General features: G+C 42.5%; 1 protein-coding gene across 3 annotated transcripts in view; it reads left to right on the forward strand.

Moving 5' to 3' along the window:
- The window catches only part of LOC144988962 (NLR family CARD domain-containing protein 3-like), a 207,703-nt gene that overhangs the window by 164,500 nt on the left and 23,308 nt on the right, over nucleotides 1-19,895 (forward strand). For all 3 annotated transcript variants that reach the window (XM_078940420.1, XM_078940426.1, XM_078940434.1), the window contains 3 exons: nucleotides 3,150-3,326; nucleotides 3,918-4,091; nucleotides 4,687-4,860. In XM_078940420.1, coding sequence (XP_078796546.1) covers nucleotides 3,150-3,326; nucleotides 3,918-4,091; nucleotides 4,687-4,860 — 525 coding nt within the window. The remainder of the gene's footprint in view (nucleotides 1-3,149; nucleotides 3,327-3,917; nucleotides 4,092-4,686; nucleotides 4,861-19,895) is intronic.

The raw sequence follows: 19,895 nt of genomic DNA on the forward strand, positions 1-19,895 counted from the left end.
ATTCATAACATTGATAAAAGCCTGTTTGGAAGATCGTCTTGTATATAACCGAGCTGCTGCATAAAATAAATGTCTCTGACAGCAAAGGTTTGTTTACAACTGGACACATTTCCCTTCCGGTATTTTCAAGACTACTGAGCATGCCCAGATGATTCATTCCGACCGAAAGTGTGAGCCATGGGAACGTTTGTTCTAATCGGAAAAAGGTTTTCTGTGCTCATGTGCACGGTTGGATTTTAACCCGACCATTGATCCCATCAAGATATTTTGCCCATGGAACCGCGGCTATTTAGTGTGTGTGGGGAGGGAGAGGGGAATAATGTGAGGGGGGTGGAGGAAGAGAGTAAAAGGAAGAGAGGTGAGAAAGTGGGGGATACAAGCACTGATTTGAATAAGTTATTTGAAGTTGTAACAATTATACCAGATCTGCTGGAAAGACCAATATTACATCAAAGGTGAAAATCTGACACTAAGATGAGCGGAAAATATCTGTCCATCAATACACTGTGGGTTAGGAGGAGGGATGAAGCAGACAGGGAGCAGTGTGGCAGTGTGCACGTGGGGGTGGAGATACATGCATGCTGCCGAAGTGAACCGTGTGATCATAAGGGGAACAAGATCCTGCCCAGCCCGACCAACCAGACCAGGAGAGGGGGGGGGGGGGGGGGGGGGGGGGGCGGACCCCCAGGCCAGGAGTGCCCCCGGTATCAGGACCCAAGCAGCCCGGGAGGGGGGCAGGATGGGACTGCCCAGCCAGGCGCAGAGGGAGGCCCCTGTAGGGGGAGCCCCCCAGCACCAGGAGATATAGGCAAACCCAGCATCTGGGCCCCCAGGCCACAGTTCAGGAGTGCTTAGCCGTAACAGGCGGCAGCCATGGGGGCCACCGGGCGCCGGACACCGAGACAAGGGCCAAGGACACATCCAGGGCCCCCAGAACCCATGAGCCCTCGTCTCAGTCTCCACAAGCCAGCCTCGGCACCCGACCCGGGCAAACCAGAGATCACCGTGCACCCCCCCCCCCCATAACCCTACTCACTACAACCCACCTCACCCGCCATATCATTTGACCCCTCCTCCCATACCCTCCTAGTGGGAGAGCCCCAGAGGATCCCGGTGAGCCAACCCCCAGGTCTGTCCCATCCATGCACTCTCGCACACATACTCACAATCTTCTGGTTGCCTCCCGTCTCCACGCAGTAACCCCCTCTGGCCGACCGACCGCCCCAGTGCCTCATGCCAGACCATCACAGCAGCCGACAGGATACCCACAAGCCTGGCCACCCTGACAGGACCAGGCGGGATTAAACCGCCCCCCCAGTCTTCTCTGTTGTGGGGGGACTAGTGAAAGATGAGCATGGATGTTTCACCGTGCCCCCCTCCACCAGACCCTCCCCATAATGCCCTAGATCAGGGGTGTCAAACAAAACGACTCCAGATCCAACATCTATGAAGACATGGGCAGCCATATGATGGAATCCAGTCATTTATTGTATTTTCAGTCACTATTGATGAAAACACCAAAATCACATATAACTGTGAATATTTATTAGACAAGAGTTTCTTGAGTCGATGGACACAACAACAACTGATGACATAGTCAGCTCTCTAGTTACTGCACTGGACGATGTTGAAATGAACTGATCACATTAAGTAATTTTGGTCACTGATGGCGCCCCATTAAAGGTCAGGAAGAAGGCAGGTTTTGCCACAAAATTCAGGCAGAAACCAGGAAAAGATTGTCATAATAGTGAATAATAATAATGGACATTTCATTGTGTTTTGCACACTTGAATGACAGTAAATGTGTTTCTGCACCGGATTTGAATCCTGATATTGACGGTCTGGTGAAGTTTCAGGAGAGAAAGGAGGTTAACTCCAAACTCTTAAGTTCACAAAAGTTTGCAAGTTTAATTTAGTGTAATTTTGTCATCGTTTGGACGTTTACATTTTAGGAAGATGTTTCATTTTTTTCTGTAGCCCCTCTTGAATTTATTATCAGAATTGCTTTAGTGTCAGATTTACAATATTCAGTCTGTATAAAATTGAAAAAAACAATATTTTTTAAAGTGAAATTAATGTTATTTAAGATCCATTGGACTCTGTGAATGAATGTGTAATAAGAAATGATTAGGCTACCATGTTGGTTGAGGCATGTATTCCAATTGGGTAAAAAAACAAAAACAAAGCTGTTATTTTGCCTTTACGCTACTGGTCCGGCCCACTTGAGATCAGATGGGTTGAATGAGGCCCCTGAACCAAAATGAGTTTGACACCCCTGCCCTAGATGAATCAGGGAGTCTAATATGCAAGTAAAAGCGGGATGGAGGGCGGGTGGGGCACAACCGGGGGAAGAAGGCTCCCCCCGAGCAATAGAGGCTCAGATCTACCACACCAGATAAGACCAAAGATGTAAGCTGATAATCAATGTGCAATTTGGAATTATGGTTTCCCTAAAAGTACAAGAACGTTTTCTAAACAAAAACGACATGCTCCTAGTTTTAATGCTTGATCTCTGACATGCAATAAAGATTTCTGAAATAATGTTATGTTTTCTGACATAATTAATACATACTTGTTCTTTGTAATTTGATTTTATTAATACTCATGGATCTTTTTTTATCTGCACGCATGATGTAAACTCTAAATAAAGTAACATAGCAGGTCCTTACTCTGTTTGGATATAAAAATCTGATGTTTGTCTTTTTTTTAGTTTTTAGTTTTATGTTGATTTCTTTAAATAAACCATTTCCAAATATTTCACAGAGGAGCTGTAGTTTCAAACTGACTTTTTCATTAATTTATTCATCTTCCAAGCAGTTTTGTTTCTTTCAGGGTCACTGGGGTGCTGGAGCCTATCCCGGCCACTCGTGGGCGAAGGCAGGGGACACGACTTTTACAGACAAATTAAGCTTTTTTTTTACTTGTCTATCTTCATTTTCAGCTGAAAAAGTCTCATGTTGGGACTTTGAGGTGCGTAACGAGGTTTCTACTTTAGAGTCACTGATGCTTTCAAACAAAAACAACTGAGTTGTTTTCTGACCTGGAGGTGTTTCTGGTTCCGTCTTGCTGCTGAGTTTCTTTGAACCCAAACCGACCTGGACCTCCAGCTGCATCACTGCTACTGAACACACTTTTCTGTCTGGTTGCAGGTTGAAGGACTGCAGTTTGTCAGAGATCAGCTGTGAAGTTCTGGTCTCAGCTCTGAAGAAAAACCCGTCTAATCTGACAGAACTGGACCTGAGCATGAACCAGAACCTGCAGGATTCAGGAGTTGTTCATCTGTGTGGTTTTCTGGAGAGTCCAGACTGCAGACTGCAGACTCTGAGGTCAGTAAAGAAGCTGAACTCCCTGAAGGATGAGAAGAACATGTGAAAAGTAGGAACACTTTCTGAGCAAACCAAACATTTTTGTAAGTAAGTAAGTTTTTATATAGCACTTTTCAAGGAGGGCAACTCACAAAGTGCTTCATAAAAGTTCAAATATAAGACAAATCAATACAACGTTACATATTAGATCATTGCAAGAAAAACATTGCATCTAAAAAGGTGGAGAAAGGTGAAATAAAATTAAAATATCAGCTGAAAGATTTCTTAAAAAGAAACATCTTTAGTTAACTTTTAAAACACTTGAAAGAGACTCATGTAGTCCCAACAGGAGAGCGTTCAGAGTTGTGGGGCAACTGTTAGATGTAACCACGACCACAGTTTATCACAACAAGAAAAGACATGAGTGATTTTCTTTTAACCTGTTTGGTGAACATGAGAATGTTGGAGACTGGGATGCAGCAGAAGAGAAAGAGAGAAGAGAATAGAGGAGGTGACACCGGAGGAACTGAACAAATTAGACTTTGAACTTTGTTTCCAGTTTGTCTCCAGCTGCATCACTGCTCCTGAACACACTTTTCTGTCTGATTGCAGGTTGAGGGGCTGCAGATTGTCAAAGACCAGCTGTAAAGCTCTGGGCTCAGCTCTGAAGAAAAACCCGTCTAATCTGACAGAACTGGACCTGAGCTACAACAACCTGCAGGATTCAAATATTCGTCCTCTGTGTGGTTTTATGGAGAGTCCAGCCTGCAGACTGCAGACTCTGAGGTCAGTAAAGAAGCTGAACTCCCTGAAGGATGAGAAGAACATGTGAAAAGTAGGAACACTTTCTGAGCAAACCAAACATTTTTGTAAGTAAGTAAATTTTTTATATAGCACTTTTCAAGGAGGGCAACTCACAAAGTGCTTCGTAAAAGTTCAAATATAAGACAAATCAATACAACGTTACATATTAGATCATTGCAAGAAAAGATTGCATCTAAAAAGGTGGAGAAAGGTAAAATAAAATTAAAATATCAGCTGAAAGATTTCTTAAAAAGAAACATCTTTAGTTAACTTTTAAAACACTTGAAAGAGTTAATCTCATGTAGTCCCAACAGGAGAGCGGTCAGAGTTGTGGGGCAACTGTTAGATGTAACCATGACCACAGTTTATCACAACAAGAAAAGACATGAGTGATTTTCTTTTAACCTGTTTGGTGAACATGAGAATGTTGGAGACTGGGATGCAGCAGAAGAGAAAGAGAGAAGAGAATAGAGGAGGTGACACCGGAGGAACTGAACAAATTAGACTTTGAACTTTGTTTCCAGTTTGTCTCCAGCTGCATCACTGCTCCTGAACACACTTTTCTGTCTGATTGCAGGTTGGAGAACTGCAGTTTGTCAAAGACCAGCTGTAAAGCTCTGGGCTCAGCTCTGAAGAAAAACCCGTCTAATCTGACAGAACTGGACCTGAGCTACAACTACGCGCAGGATTCAGGAGTTCTTTATCTGTGGGATTTTCTCCTGAGTCCACACTGCAGTCTGCAGACTCTGAGGTGAGTAAAGAAGCTTTGTTACAGCTGTATCTGGTGTGGTTGTGACCTAGAGCAGCTGTTAAGATTTCATAAAAAACTTGTAGCAGAACAGTTTTAGAGTCGTACAATGTCCAGCAGGACGTGGCACTTGTGTCAGATGTAAATCACAAAGTATTTGGCTAACTATGACAAGCTATGCAGCATTATGGCCATTCAGCGGGACAAGATTGACTGTCAAAACCTCAGACATAGTTCACAGCTTGACAGCAGTGGTTTCAGACCTGACTTGTGAGGCAGCGGTGCCTGTGTCAACCAGCATAATGCAAGGCACTCCCTTGCATGGTGCTGTCCCATCACCTTCACGGGGATGGGGACATGGCAAAAGTCCTCAACATGAGTCTAGCCAGTGACTCAGCTCCACTCTGCACTGTCAAGGTAGGCTTTCTGCATCGAAGAATCGGCAGAGTGGGACATGCGAGTAAGGGTCTGCATCGTCCCTCCTACACAGACCTCAGGGTGTTTCTCTAAAGGTCAGCACGCTTGGCGCATAACATGCTGATGTGCCCAGCCTGGCCACATACCCAGCAGACAGGAGCACTGCAGTGAGGGGGGCTGCCACTTTGTGGAGGTTGCACTGACACGGCTCTTATTAGCTCCAGAAGTTCACTAACCCATGCCAGCTTCTCATGGCCTTGGGTCCTCCTTCACCACAGCTCTTGCAACAGGGTACAACCAATGGCAGTGTTGTCTGTAGATGTTCCAGCCAATTCTCTCTTCATGCTATCTCCAAAGCCTCTTGCAGGGTTACAGGGATGGGCCAGTTGCTTCTGCCCCATCTGCTCCCTTGGGGACAGGGCTCAGATGAACTGGTCTCACGTCATTTTACTTTGAACTCCAGCAGGTATATGAAAATAGGCTGTTATTGTGATGGTTTCAATTTCAGAAGCCAAAAACCAGAGCGACTCAGCTGTCAGTCTCTGCCTGTGTGCGAAGCAGAAATTTAATTTCAGGGGGATTTCTAGGTCATGCTCACAGAACAAATAAAAAATTGAATAGAACAAAAAAAAGTGTTATTTCATTGTATCTGGGTGGAGTTTTCTTCTCTGCGTTGTGTTCCGGTGAATAAAAGGCCACACTTGGATGATGAGTCAACCTCTTTTAATCCTGGTTAACAGAAAACAAAATTTCACAATGCTGTGTTTTTCCCCCCTCAGCCACAGCTCACAGCATCTGAGTGCGCATGCTCTTTAGCACCTTCCCCCCACAGCATGTAAAGTAATGCAAAAGGAACACGATAAAAAGAGAAAACTGCACCGTACCTGGTTAACAGAAAACAAAAATTCACATTGCTGTCCAGAGTTTCTTTTGTGTTTTTTCCCCCTTAACAATTGAAAAATGCACAAAAAGAAAGAAAGAAAAGTTCACTTAAACATCAAAGAAAAATGGCGCGAACCTCAATTAGTTCACATGAAGCAGTGCAAATTTGCTCATATAGAGCAGCTAAAAATAAATAAAACAACACAAATTACGTAAATTTGACACCACACGATTCCTAACTTTGTGAGTTATGAGTGCAACGAACGAACTAACAATTTACAGAGAAATAAAACTAGTAAGGGCGGACACACATAGGTACACGTCCAACCTCAGCCTCGCCTCACAGCGATCTGAGTGCGCATGCTTATTAGCACCTGTTAGCGTGCTCGTGGTGAGTTCAAGTACCCTCAGGCAGATAAATACTCTGGTGCAAATGTATGAAAACAGCAGTTTAGTATGGATCTGGTGGAATTAAACTAATAAACTTAACACTTGTTACATCATGGGGAATTTGCAAAATCACTGTACTGCCTCTCCTCCTAATTCATGTTGGTCAAGGATTGGTGGGCATTCGAGTAGGTGACCTGATGGTGGACTTTAATATTGGGCATGGACTTTTTGGGAAGAAGTTTCGCTGGGGACCCCACAGTGAAAATATTTCAACCCACTTGAGCCCAGATTTACACAGCTTTTTACTTCCTTTGTTACATGAGGTTTATTATTTGGAAAATATGTAACAACTTTCTTTGGAACATTACCATCAATGCAAAAATGGATATAATCCTTAATATTATCAGTTGCTGCATTCCACATAAGTAGTCAGTGCAGCAGAAACATCCTCTCAGAGTCTTTACATTATCTTCTTTCCAAGAGCTTACAGTTTTCTTGACAGTTTTTGAAGATTTTAGAACAGTTTGTAGGTTGGTAGACCATGAATGGTTACGTGGTTGGAGTTTGCCAGGGGAGGCAGAGCTTTAGTTTTAAAGGCATTTTTAATATTACTGTCAGGATTATGACTTTTTCCTATCAAAGAGGAGAACCATACAGGAAATTAGAGTTTTTGTTAGACTGCTGCAGTAGGAGAATATGTCTGCCACAGCGCAAACTGCAACAGTTCTGTCTTCCCAGTCCATAAAGGCTCTTTTTAATTGAAAACTAAAGGTTGCAGACATGGAGTTGGGCCATTCAATCAGAACTGGAACATCATGTCTTGTATAGTCAGAACTTTTCATGTCAGTGTTTTCTTAGTTAAAGATAGAACTGAGACAATCATGTTATGGGGGATAATAGCGTGTAAGCAAATCATAAAACCCCAACAATTACCAAAAACATTTATGTAGCACCTTCTCATAACGCGTGGCACATTTTACTGATGGGACCCTGCAGGCAAGTTCTAGCAGCACGTGGTTAAAATCACCCAATAAAAAGACAGGGGTCCCCAAGGGGAGTGTGCTGAAGACATCGATACACACAGTCTGACAACTGACTGGTGGTCGCTGATGTGTTCGCACTTGGGGGGATGTAAACCGCACACTCTATAATATTGCCAAAGTCCCTTGGTAAATAATATGGGCGTAATGAGATGCACAACATTTCCAAGTCCAGACTGCAAGTCTGTTCTCCTACTGTGATTTGGCTACACTACTCATTCCGTAAATATTTACAATTCCCTGAAAGAAAGTTCTCTGTCTGCTCTCACACAGGTGAATCCATCTAGTTGGATGTAGCTGTCAAGTGTTTCCTCTCAGAGCCAAGTTTCCATCAACACAATCATACATGACTTCTTGTATTCATGTAGGTGCCAACTGTTACTTTCCTTTACAGTGCATTCACGTTGCTGAGTAGGGGTGTTAGAAAACTCAATTCAGCAATATATCACGATAGTTCATTTGGCGACACTTGTATCGATTTAAAATGCTGTCAGGACGATATTTAACAATTATATATTAGTGTCCTTCGGTGTCTGACTATTGTTTTCTACGGAGTGATATTTCTGCCACCACGATGCACACAAAACTTTCTAAGTTGCATGCGGAAATATTAAATATTTGCTTTTCAATCATTTTTTTCTCTACTTGGATTTTTTTTTGCTTTCAATTTTTTTTTCTTTCAAAAACTTTTTATAGACTTTGGACTTTGCGTCGGTTCTGTTCGTACGGGATTCTGCTGTTTTCAACCATTCTGGCCCGTTTCTCTCAGAGTAAAACCCAGAAAGAGCAGCAAAGCAGCTAAAATCAAACAGAGTTTAGTCAGTGTTACATGTATGTCAGTGTAGAGACCAACATGTTTAAAATGTCTGCAGCAGAAAAAAATGTCTGAGCTCAGACTCTGTCCAGCAGGAAGTTAGACTTTTAAAGATTTGTATCTGAACTATTGTTTGATTTTCATCAATAAATGATTAAATATTAAGAGAAAATAGCATTTTTTATGACTAATCTTTTTAACTTTGGACAAACGCTCACAAATTCTAAAACACAAGACACTGAAAATGAACATAAAAAGTTAAAAATGCTTCTTCTGTTAAATACAATGAGGTTCCTGTGGTGATCCATCATTCATTCATTCAATCATTCATTTTCTTAACCGTTTTTCCCTTACGGGGTCATGGGGCTGCTGGAGCCTATCCCAGCCACTTGTTGGTGAAGGCAGGGAACGCCCTGAACAGGTCGCCAGTCTGTCGCAGGGTGGAATGTCCACAATCACACATCCATTCACTCTCATACTCAAACCTATGGACAATTTAGAGTGACCAATCAACCTATGAAACATGTTTTTGGACAGTGGGAGGAAAGAACCAACGCTACACGGGGAGAACATGCAAAACTCCACACAGAAAGGTCCCCCCTTGATGTAGTTTTTCATGTCCCCCAGCCGGGACTTGAACCGGGGGCCTTCTTGCTGTGAGGAAAGAGCGCTAACCACTGCGCCACCGTGATCCATCATTATTTTGCTCATTACTGCTGTTCATCTGATCTCAAAAACGTGTGCAGCATAAAATAATATTTGCTGTAAATCTTTTATTGTTTTGTTTTAGCAAACAGATCTTAAGGAAAATCAAACGTTTTACCAATAATTTGCTCTGCAGGATTCACAGATCATCACACAGATCTGTAGATTTAATGTCAGCAGATGAACTATGCAGTTTCAGGAGATTTTCAGCCATAAATTCACTAAACTGACTTAATAAAAATGAACTAATGTTAAGAAAATAAAAAATTATGAATTATTGTTAAAATGATCAAAAAAATGAAAATGTCTTCATCCAAAGAGACAACATTGAGGGTAAGAAGTACTGTTTTGGTTTTTGAGCCTCAGACACCATGTTAGATAAATACAGGGATTTGATTGGTTAGAATCTGGACCAATCAGCAGCTGTTTGATGGCAGCTTTGTCACGCTAACTCAGCAACATCAAAAATAGGAAAAAAGTAAGATGACACACAACAGATACAAAACTTTTTGGGTAGTGGCAATAGTGGCAGTTTATCACACTACGTCGCGTACAAAAGCCAGATTTGACACAACACATGCAAAAATGTGTGTTTTGAAAATGCTAAAAAGGTTTGTGAAAGCAAAAAAAGAAGTTTTTCTCTCTGTGTGCGGTGGGTGGTGTGGTGCCTGGGTGTCAGCGCCTCGGGGGATGGGACCACTGGGCTGAGGGGACCTGGGCCCTATGCTTGGGGGGGCTGGGGGATGGCTGTTTGACCAAAAGGGGACAGTCTACCAGCTGTCCCCGACCTACCCCCTTCCTTGTATTATCTTATATAAGAGTGAGGGGGTGGGGGGTTTAGCCTGCAATGCACCTTGGGGGGAAGAGCTACTTGGCAGTGCCCCCCCCCCCCCCCCCCCATGGTTGCCTTATGGAATGGGCCCCCCCTCTTTCTGTTTTATTTGCACCTTAGATGTGTAGGGTCCTTGGTAGGGGGGGTGCTTGTGCAGTACTTGAGCAGGCTCTGGATGGATGATGGTAGTAGGTCAGCAGCAGGTTGGTGCTGATGTTGTTCTTCCTCAGGAGGTGCAGACGCTGCTGAGCCTTCTTGATGATGGCAGCAGACTTAGATTGGTTTGTTTCCTTGGATTCTTCAGATGGATTCAAGCTGGAAATGTTGTCAGCATAAAGCAAGTTTGGACTAAACTAAAGCAGAAAGTGGCTTTGAAGATGGTCAGGAGAAATGAGGGCTTTTTTCAGGAATTCTGGGAAGAGGAGGACTTCTCCAAACAACCAGAATCTAGGAGGTGGTTTTTTCAGCATTGAGATCAGGATTTAGCATGAGCTTCAATCCCATTTTGGTTCAATCCAAATGTTTACCTACCAACAGACATTTTTAGCTCTAGTTGTTGAACATTCTATGTTTGGAAGAGGCAGGCTCTTCTAAAAGAAACTAGCAGGAGCCCCAGCGCTGGTCTTTGCTTGGATTTGGTTTAGACTTGTTCAGAGTCAAATGCATGTTTTAAGGGGAGGAGGATTATTTGGTTGTTGCTGTTTTTGTTCCTATTCTTACAATCCACTATATGTCCCGTGTTGAATTCTACTATTAAAATGTGGGAAACAAATGTTTATCAAATCCAAATCAATCCAAAAGCCTGGAGACTGGATGGCTGTGGTCCTCTCTTTGACCTGGACACTGGTTGCCATGGCGACCTGCACACTCACCAAGCTGGAACTTAGAAGAAGAAAAAGAGACCAAAATGATTGATAAAGCAGGTTTTCCAGGGAAATCCCACAAAGTGCTTTCCAAGCTAGACCTAAGAATACCCAGCATGCATTTGGAAAAACTCCTTAGCTTCTAGTGGAAAATGATGAGTCATTGGAAAAGCATTCTCTGAATGCTCAGAAAACTTCCTCTAAGGTTGTGGTTGTTTGGAGAAGTCCTCCTCTTCAAAGAAGTTCTCCTGACCGTCTTCAAAGCCACTTTCTGCTTTTTCAAACGCTACTGTTCAACAAAAACTTGGTTTCTGCCACAAACCAACCTTAGACACTGAAACAGAATGAATCCAATGCAGAAATGTGTTGACACCTTTAATTCAAAGCTTCAATCAGTTTGAATCTCATGAAGAACATTTCAAAAATCCACATTTGGATCAGGCGTCTTCATCAGAGCACAACTCATGTTTCCAGGACTGTGACTCACCAATAGATCCTCATTTCCTTTACACAATCTGTTTCCATCATTTGGATTTTTCATAAAAACTTGAGTTAGAAAAGAATTGTTGGCCCAAAATGTCCAGTTTGAATAGTCTCCAGTTGTTGTGTTTGGTTTTTTAGGTAACAGGGTTGAACTCCTGAATATGAAGGTGGTGTTGGCTGTCCAGGAGAGGTCTGCAGAGATGATGATGCAGAGGAACTTGAAGGTGTGGACCTTCTCCACGTGCTCCCCGTTAATAAGGGGGGTTGGGTCCGCGCCATGTTTCCTGAAGTCGACTATGATCTCCCTGGTTTTGCTGGTCTTCAGGGTGAGGTCATTTTCTGAGGACCAGGTGGTCACTTCAGGACTTCCTCTCTGTAGGCAGACTCATTCCCCCTGGGGATGAGTCCGACCACCGTGGTGTCGTCGGCAAACTTGATGATGCAGTTGTTGTTGTGGGCTGGACTGCAGTCATAAGTGTAGAGGCAGTACAGCAGGGGGCTGAGCACACAGCCCTGTGGGGCGCCGATGCTCAGTGTTCGGGTTGAGGAGTGGTGGGGGCCAAGTCTCACAGTTTGTGTTCGGTTTGTGAGAAAGTTGTTAATCCAGTTGCATGTGAGGGGTGGGAGGCCGAGAGTGAGCTGTTTATTGCAGAGTCTGTCCATTATTATTGTGTTAAAAGCAGAACTGTAATCCACAAAGAGCATCCGGATGTAGCTCTGCTGCTGCTCCAGGTGGTTCAGTGCGGAGTGGAGAGCCACGGCTACGGCGTCCATTGTGGATCTGTTCTTGCGGTATGCGAACTGGTGAGGGTCCAAGTCAGTGGGGAGGTGGTCTCTGATGTGCGGGAGCATCAGCCTTTCAAAGCCCTTCATTATGACTGGCATGAGGGGCACTGGGCCATAGTCATTGAGGCCTTCAGCTCTCATCTGTCTGCCCAGCTGTTGGACAGGACAAGTAAAAAAAAGAAAAATGAAAAATATTTGTTTTGGAAATCAGACGATGTTGACTGTTCCCTTTATATTTTTAAGTTACCTTTATAAAAGACCTATGAACCTGGATAAAAGCACCAAGTTTTTGAAAGCAAAGAAAAAAAATCAATATTTTCACTTGCAACTTAGAAAGTTTTGTGTGCAACGTTGTGGCAGAAATATCACTCCATAGTTTTCCAATTTAAATGTCCGACCGCTAAATGGCAGCAGTGAACGTGGAGCCTCCTTGAGGAACTCTACTCTCCACAAAACAACAAGAGCAGCTTGTTTCGTTGGTAGTGTAGCCCATGTAAAATTGATCTTGATCTCACCAACATCGCCTTTTTTATCTTTATTTTGTTGTTTGCATGAGACTGTTCTAAGCAGAGACTTTTATTTTGATGGTTCGCTACTTCCTGTTCTTTCGCGGCATTCCCCTCAGTCTCCGTGAGGACTGCAGAGAGGAGGTAAGCAATATACTTTGCTCTCACTAGTTTGGCTGAAAAGAGAGTTTAGTTAAAGTTTAAAACATAGAAAAACAATGTTCATAAGTTAAAACTGTCCCCACAACATTTTTGTTTTTGCTAATCGTGTGAAAAATGTTGTTAAGGGTAAAATGCAGCGCTGGAAGTAATCAAGTATGTGTGTTATATATAGCAGGACTTTCTTATATATAGCAGGAGTCGATAGGGGGCGCTCGTTGCGAGATTGGCTGTTGCAGGCAGACGAAGAAGAATACACATTCAAACAAAGATGACGGAAGGGAAAAACAACGAAAGCAGCAACTTAAAATGCGCACCGACAGCATTGAAGCTGCATCAACAGAGTTGTGTAAGGAAGCTGTGGCTGTTGTTGGCCTCAAGGCGACACAGCCTGGCGTGGAGACCTTTTTCCAGAAGAAGCTACCACTGTCTTCTGCGAGAGCAGTGGCAATAACGGAAAACAAAACGGGAGGTGGAGAACGAGGGATTTCGGTTTTTATTGAATGCATTAGAGCCACGCTTTGACATTCCCTCTGGGAAATACTGAAAAAAGGATGCCGGCACTGTACGGCCAGACCAGAACTACGGCTGAGATGGAAACGGAAGAAAGAGAGGCATCCCTGCCTACAGACCCCCCTTCTCCTTTTTAGCAGTAGTAGATGAAGTGTTATTGTATCAATGAAGACCAACAATAACTTGTAGAGGGACCTCGCACTTTATTCACTTCCAACTTCTTAGCCATACATGAAGAACTAAGGCTCAGGTAAAAAAGCAAACTCTGTATCACTCCGCGTAGGGAACAATATTCATAGTATGTGAGACATATCACAACATCCCCTCTGTTTAGCTCAAATCTATATCACAAACAAAATAAAGTGAATATGCTAACCCTCAGATCACTGTAACAAAAACAATAGCACATTCTGTGTCATGTTAATAGAAATTAGAAACATACATTCCCATTTGTCTTGAGCATCATTTTTTTTTTTTTTTTTTTTTTTTTTACATCCGTTAGGGTCTGGAAAACAGCATAATAACAATACGAAGTAAAGAATCAACAATTTTGATTTTTCCTCTTGTTTATGGATCAAAGTCCTTGTACCGAGATGGTTTGTTTATAACTCTGCCAGATCGTGTGCAGGTTGGTGGTGGACTGTTCTGTCTTTCATAGTTTGTGTTAGTTGTGCATGGGGTTTCAGTGATGGTCTCAGCAGAGTCATTGCAATCCTCTTGATGCTGGGTTTGTTGTGGTGCCTCTGCTAGTTGGTTCCTCCTTTCGTTGATCTGTATATGTGGTTTGAAGAGTTCTCTGAGGTGACTCCTGCAGCGTCTGATTTGATTTCCGTTGGGTGTTTGGACAATGTAGCTTCTTGGCTCGGTGCTCTTTTCCACTACAGTTGCTGGGTGCCACGTTCCCCTTTCTTTATTTAACACAGTCACATGTTGTCCTGGTCGGAGAGGTGGTAGCTCCTTACGACTGTTTCTGTCGTGGTGTTCTTTCATATTTGCAGTTCGTTGTTCTAGGTGCAATCTGTGTTCTTCTTTGCCAGGATCAGTTCGACTTGGTAGCAGGGTGGTGACAGGTCTCCCAAAAATCAGTTCTGCAGGTGATGGTAGTTTACTGTCGATTGGTGTTGCTCTGATCTGTAATAGTGCCATTTGTAGATTTCCACCATATTTCAGTGTCTTCTTGACGATGGATTTGATGTGTCGTACATGTCTCTCGATGAATCCGTTACTTTTTGGGTAGTGAGGAGAGCTGGTGAAGTGTTTGACTCCCCACTCCTTTGTGAACCGTTTGAAAGCTTCTCCTGTGTAATGTGTCCCGTTGTCCGTCAGTATTTCATCTGGACGTCCAAATAATGACACATATGCTTGTATTTTTTGTGCAACTGCATGACTTGATGTTGAGTGCATCTCATCCACCATAGGGAACTTGGAGTATCTGTCCACAGTTAATAAGTAGTGGCGACCATTCACCTCAAACAGATCTGATGCGAGTGATTGCCACGGCTTAGTTGGTACCTTATGTGGTTGAAGAGGTTCCTTTGGGTTTGCATCCTGGTATTCAATACACACTGAGCAGGATCTGCACATCTTCTCAATGTCGTCATTCATCTTGATCCAGTATACGCTTTCTCTTGCGAGGCGACGTGTTTTTTCAATTCCTTGATGACTGGAATGCAGTTGTTTTAGAATACTCTCCGTCATAGAGTCAGGAATCAGCACTTGTCTGCCTTTGAATATGACTCCTGTTTCTATGCCAAGTTCGTCTCTGAAGGCCCAGAAGGCACGAAGATGTTTTGGTAAGTCCTGTATTTTTTCCGGCCATCCTTGAAGAATCACCTCCTTTAGTGCACTGAGTTTGAGATCTTTGCTTGTTTCTGCTCGAAGGGTGTTCTGTTTGTCAGGTGAGAAGTTAATAAGTGCTATGGTGTACATTTCAGGGTCTTCCGGTTCAAAAATCAGTCCGTCTATACGTTCATCCAGCTCTATTTCACTGCTGTTCTCTGGGTTGGGTAATCGACTTAGGGTGTCTGCGAGGACCATCTGTGGTCCAGGGCGGTACATGACCTCGAAATTGTACCCCTGAACTTGGACTAGCATTCGTTGTAACCTTGGTGGAGCCGCGTGTAGTGGTTTTCTGCATATGGTTACAAGTGGCTTGTGATCTGTGATCACTATGAATCCTTTTCCGTATAGATATGTGTGGTATCGTTGTATTCCATATACAATAGCAAGCATTTCTCGCTCAATGTTGCTATATCTGGACTGGGTATCTGTTAGTGTTTTGGATCCAAAAGCTATAGGTTGGTTATTTTGCACAAGGGCAACACCTAAGCCTTTCTGGGATGCATCCACTTCAAGTGTTATAGTCAAGCTGGGATCGTAGTATTTCAAACATGCATCCTCAGTGATCATTGTTTTAAGGTCATCAAAGCAATTTTGGTAGTTTGTGTCCCATACCCATGGTGTGTCGTTCTTCAGTAGTCCTCTCAGGGTGTGAGCTTTGTCTGCGAATCTTGGTATGTAGGGGGACAGGTAGGATAGCATCCCAATGAATCTGTGTAACTCATCTTTGTTTTGTGGTGTTGGCATCTTCTGGATGTCTCTGATTTTGGCTGGGTCAGGTCGAATGCCGTTGGCGGTGTACTGGTTGCCAAAAAATGAGATTTGGTTCTGTTTAATGTTACATTTTTCACTGTTGAACACCAAACCTGTGTTTGCAGCACGCTCCATCAGGTTGATTAGGTTCTTATCATGTTCCTCTTCATTTTTTCCATATACTGCAATGTCATCTGCGATGCTGACCACACCTTGCAATCCTTCCAGGATCTGGTCCATCTTTGCCTGAAAGATATCCTGAGACACACTGAGTCCAAATGGTAGACGCTTCCAGCAGTACCTGCCAAATGGAGTGCGAAATGTTGTTAACAGTTGTGAATCTTCATCCAAATGTATAGACCAGTATCCTGCCTTAGCGTCAAGCTTGCTAAATACTTTTGCATTTGCAAATTTTGGGTTTAGTTCCTCAACTGTTGGAATCCTGTGTGGGCATCTTTTTAAACTGTCGTTTAGTTTTTTAGGGTCTAGACATATCCGTAGACTACCATCTTTCTTGGTACTGTATGCTAGACTGGAGCACCAATCTGTGTGCACTTCCACTTTGCAGATCACATCCTGTTCCACAAGATTATCGAGTTCTTTTTTGAGCTTGTCTTTTATGTGAATACTGCATTTGCGTGGTGGGTCTTGAAATGGTTCAGCACCCTCTTTTAGCAGGAGTTTTGCAGTCCCACTGAAGTTACCAAGCTTATCAAACTGGTTTGCATAAGCCTTCTTTAAATCTTCTATGGTGTTTATGTGTAGCAGTGGATTGGCTTTCTTAGGTTTTGTTGTGGTCTGGTTCTTGTTTTCTTTGTTAGCTGCTTTGCTGACATTAGCTATAGAGTCCACGTTTACAGTTACCAGGTTGAGTGCTTCGCATGTGGGCAGTCCAACTATTGCTGGACCTGGTACATCCACAACATAAAACATGGCGTTAATCCACTCTGAGTGCTTCCATTGACATGGGATGTTTATTTTCCCATAACATCGGATCCTGTGTCCGCTGTAGGCTGACAGTTTTGCATGGCTCTTTTGGAGTCTGTTCATCGCCTGTATGTTTCTGCCGTACATTTGTCTGTATGTACGTAGTGGCAAGGTATTCCCTGATGCACCTGTGTCAATTTTTAAACGAAGTGTGTGTTTCTGGCCAGGTACGTCAGGTGGTTTTATATTTAGGATTGTATAAGCTTCTTCTCTTGGCATTTTTGCATCAATGCTGTGCATACATTTTTCGCTGACTGTGACAGAGTGAAACTCTCTTTGATATGGGTCATCTTCACTCAAGTCTGTGGTTTGTATGGCATCTATTTTTCCTTTGCTTGGCTTTTTACGGTCATTCTTGTATGACTGGCTCTGATAACTTTTTCTGTGGTATCTGCCCATTGACTGTGGCTGAGATTTATCTCGCCAGTGTTGGTTGGTATATTCTGTTTTTAGGGCCCGAGCACGGAGTGCAAGGACCCTATTGTATCTGTTAGGTTTATTATTAGGGCCCGAGCACGGAGTGCAAGGACCCTATTGTATCTGTAAGAGTTATTATTATTCTTTTTCTTCCGACGGAAGAGTCGCCTTTTTGAGGCCTTTAACATACCCCAAAACTCACCAAATTTGGCACACACATCAGGAGTCGCGAAAAATTTCGTATTTTACAGGAGATTGGCATGTGCGCACAAAAACGGCTCGACAGCGCCACCTACAGTGACATTTGTCCCGAGCCCCCGCATATGCTTTGACATACAAGCTTGATTTTTTCAGGGCATGTTCATCAGATGGAAACCTACAAAAAAGTCTGTAGGTACCAAGCTGTCAGTCGCACAGGAAGTCTGCTATATTGATGTCAATATGTCATTTTTGCTCTATTTTGGACATTTGCAGGCCTCCTTCTAGAACGAACTCCTCCTAGAGATTTGTGAATAATGACTCCAAACTTTGGTTTTGTAAACTAGACACATGTCCGATGTTAAATTGCAAAGCTTTTAAGTTTTTACAGAAGTTTGTGACCGTGGCGGCGCGTAGAAATTCGACCTTGTTTCGAAAACACGCCATGAAAAGAAAAATGGCCATTACTCAGCCATGCATAATCCAATCTGATCAAAAATTGATATGCATGATTGTAGTCTGACTCTGAACACATCTGCAGTGAAAGAATCTGGAAAAAGTGTAGCGCCACCTGCTGGCAAGAGGAAATGACATGTTTTACTTGGAGCATCACTGCTCCGAGTAGGATGAGCCGACACACCTGAAAATGACGTCCACCTGTTGAAAAGCCATTGAAGTTTACTCTGACAAAAAACCATAACTTTCAATGCGGGGGTGTGGTCGTGACAGAGCGGCAAAGTTGGGCGTCTCGCCATGCACACAAAAGTTGCTCTCACGTGCACATTCCTTGTCCAATCTCACTGAAATTCAATGGATATGATGAAGCTTCTATTCTGAACCCATGGATATGACAATCTTGGACGAGCTCTATAGCGCCACCTAGTTATTGCATTGGGCACATTCTGCCCTGTATTTTCTCTTTGCTTTGTCCGATGTGCATGAAATTAAAACTGGAGATACTCAGAAGGGTCCTCTCTCATCATGTAAAGTTTCATGGGTGTACACCTGACGGTGCCTGCGTAACAGGAAGTGGTCGATTATGTGCACCCAAATAATAGAAATTTATTATAAATCAGCCGTTTGTCTCAGGAAGCTGAGATTTCAGAATTAGATGCCTTTAATAACCTCCAGCTTTGATATGTAACACTATAGGGTCTACGAGAAACTTCATCACTTGATTTTTTTTAATGAAATTTTGGACTGAACAAAGATTTTTAGCATAAATTCTGTTTAGGTTATCAGCACCAAGAATTCAACTTTCATAGGCATTTATGTGCTACTGCTTCCTAAAAAAATTCAGAATTATTGAAGTTACAGGTGAACTTTTATTCAACATTTCATCTAAAAAGGTCCGAAAACGTCTTTTTAGGCAAAACTACAAACACCTATTTTTTTTCATAACTTAATCATCATATATCAACACCATTTATTTTTTTAAATGTAGGGATCTGTGTTTGCTGCCTTCCATATTTTTTTCAGAAGTCCAGGTGAAACAGATGATTTTAAAAAAATCCTGATTCATCCCAAAACCTGTGCTTTTTCCGTCTGGACTCCAAACAAGTGTGTTTTAAAATTACTTATGCTTCAAATATCCACACCAAGTTTCACACGCATATAGCTGAACATGTCTAAATGCTTATTGAATATTCTTTACAGATATAAAATGAACTGGTCAACTGTAGGATGTCATTTCCTCTTACATGCTTCAGTCTTTTCCTCATGCTGCAGCTTGTTCCTCAGCCTGCTCTGTTGCTGGAGTCAAATTTCACCCCCCCCCCACACACACACACACACACCAGCTGCCTGTTTATATGCTAACTAACCCAGAAGTGAGGTGACAATAGTTTAGACACAAGAGGGAGGGCAGACTGCTTTTTCATTTGTTTTGTATGTCTTTCATAGATTTTTATGAATAATCATTGCTTTTCTAGTCATGTAAAATGCAATTAACTTAATATTTTATCTTTTTTTTTTTTACAAACAAAACATATGAATGTGCTCCAAAACAAAACCCAACTCTCAGTACAGTTCTACAGATGTAACATAAGACTTAGACAGTAAATGTCTCTTTTATCCTTTTTTAATCAATGCTGCAACTTCTTTTCCTTAATATAAATCCAATGAAATTAAACTACAAAACCAAAAAACACAACGTGTAGCAAATTTCTCTAAATAAATTATGTGTATATACAATATGTAGCACTTTTAAACAAAATAATAACAAATCCTTCCAATACAAGCACAGAAAAATGGAACACAAAATTTAAAACCCAAATTTGAAATGGCAATTTTAAAAAGATAATTTTTTCAGCCTGCTAAAAGTGCACAATTGTAAAAGCTCTTTTATATAGACAACTGTTTGGTTGCTTAGAGCTCTAAATATAAAAACAATGCCTTTATGGACGTGGCACGGATGGCACGGATGTTCAGCAGGGTAAACCCCAGGAAAGCGGC

The sequence above is a fragment of the Oryzias latipes genome, chromosome 2 (genome assembly GCF_053564925.1).
Source record: "Oryzias latipes strain Hd-rR chromosome 2, Olatipes_Hd-rR_3.1".
In the NCBI taxonomy this organism is placed as follows: Eukaryota; Metazoa; Chordata; class Actinopteri; order Beloniformes; family Adrianichthyidae; genus Oryzias; species Oryzias latipes.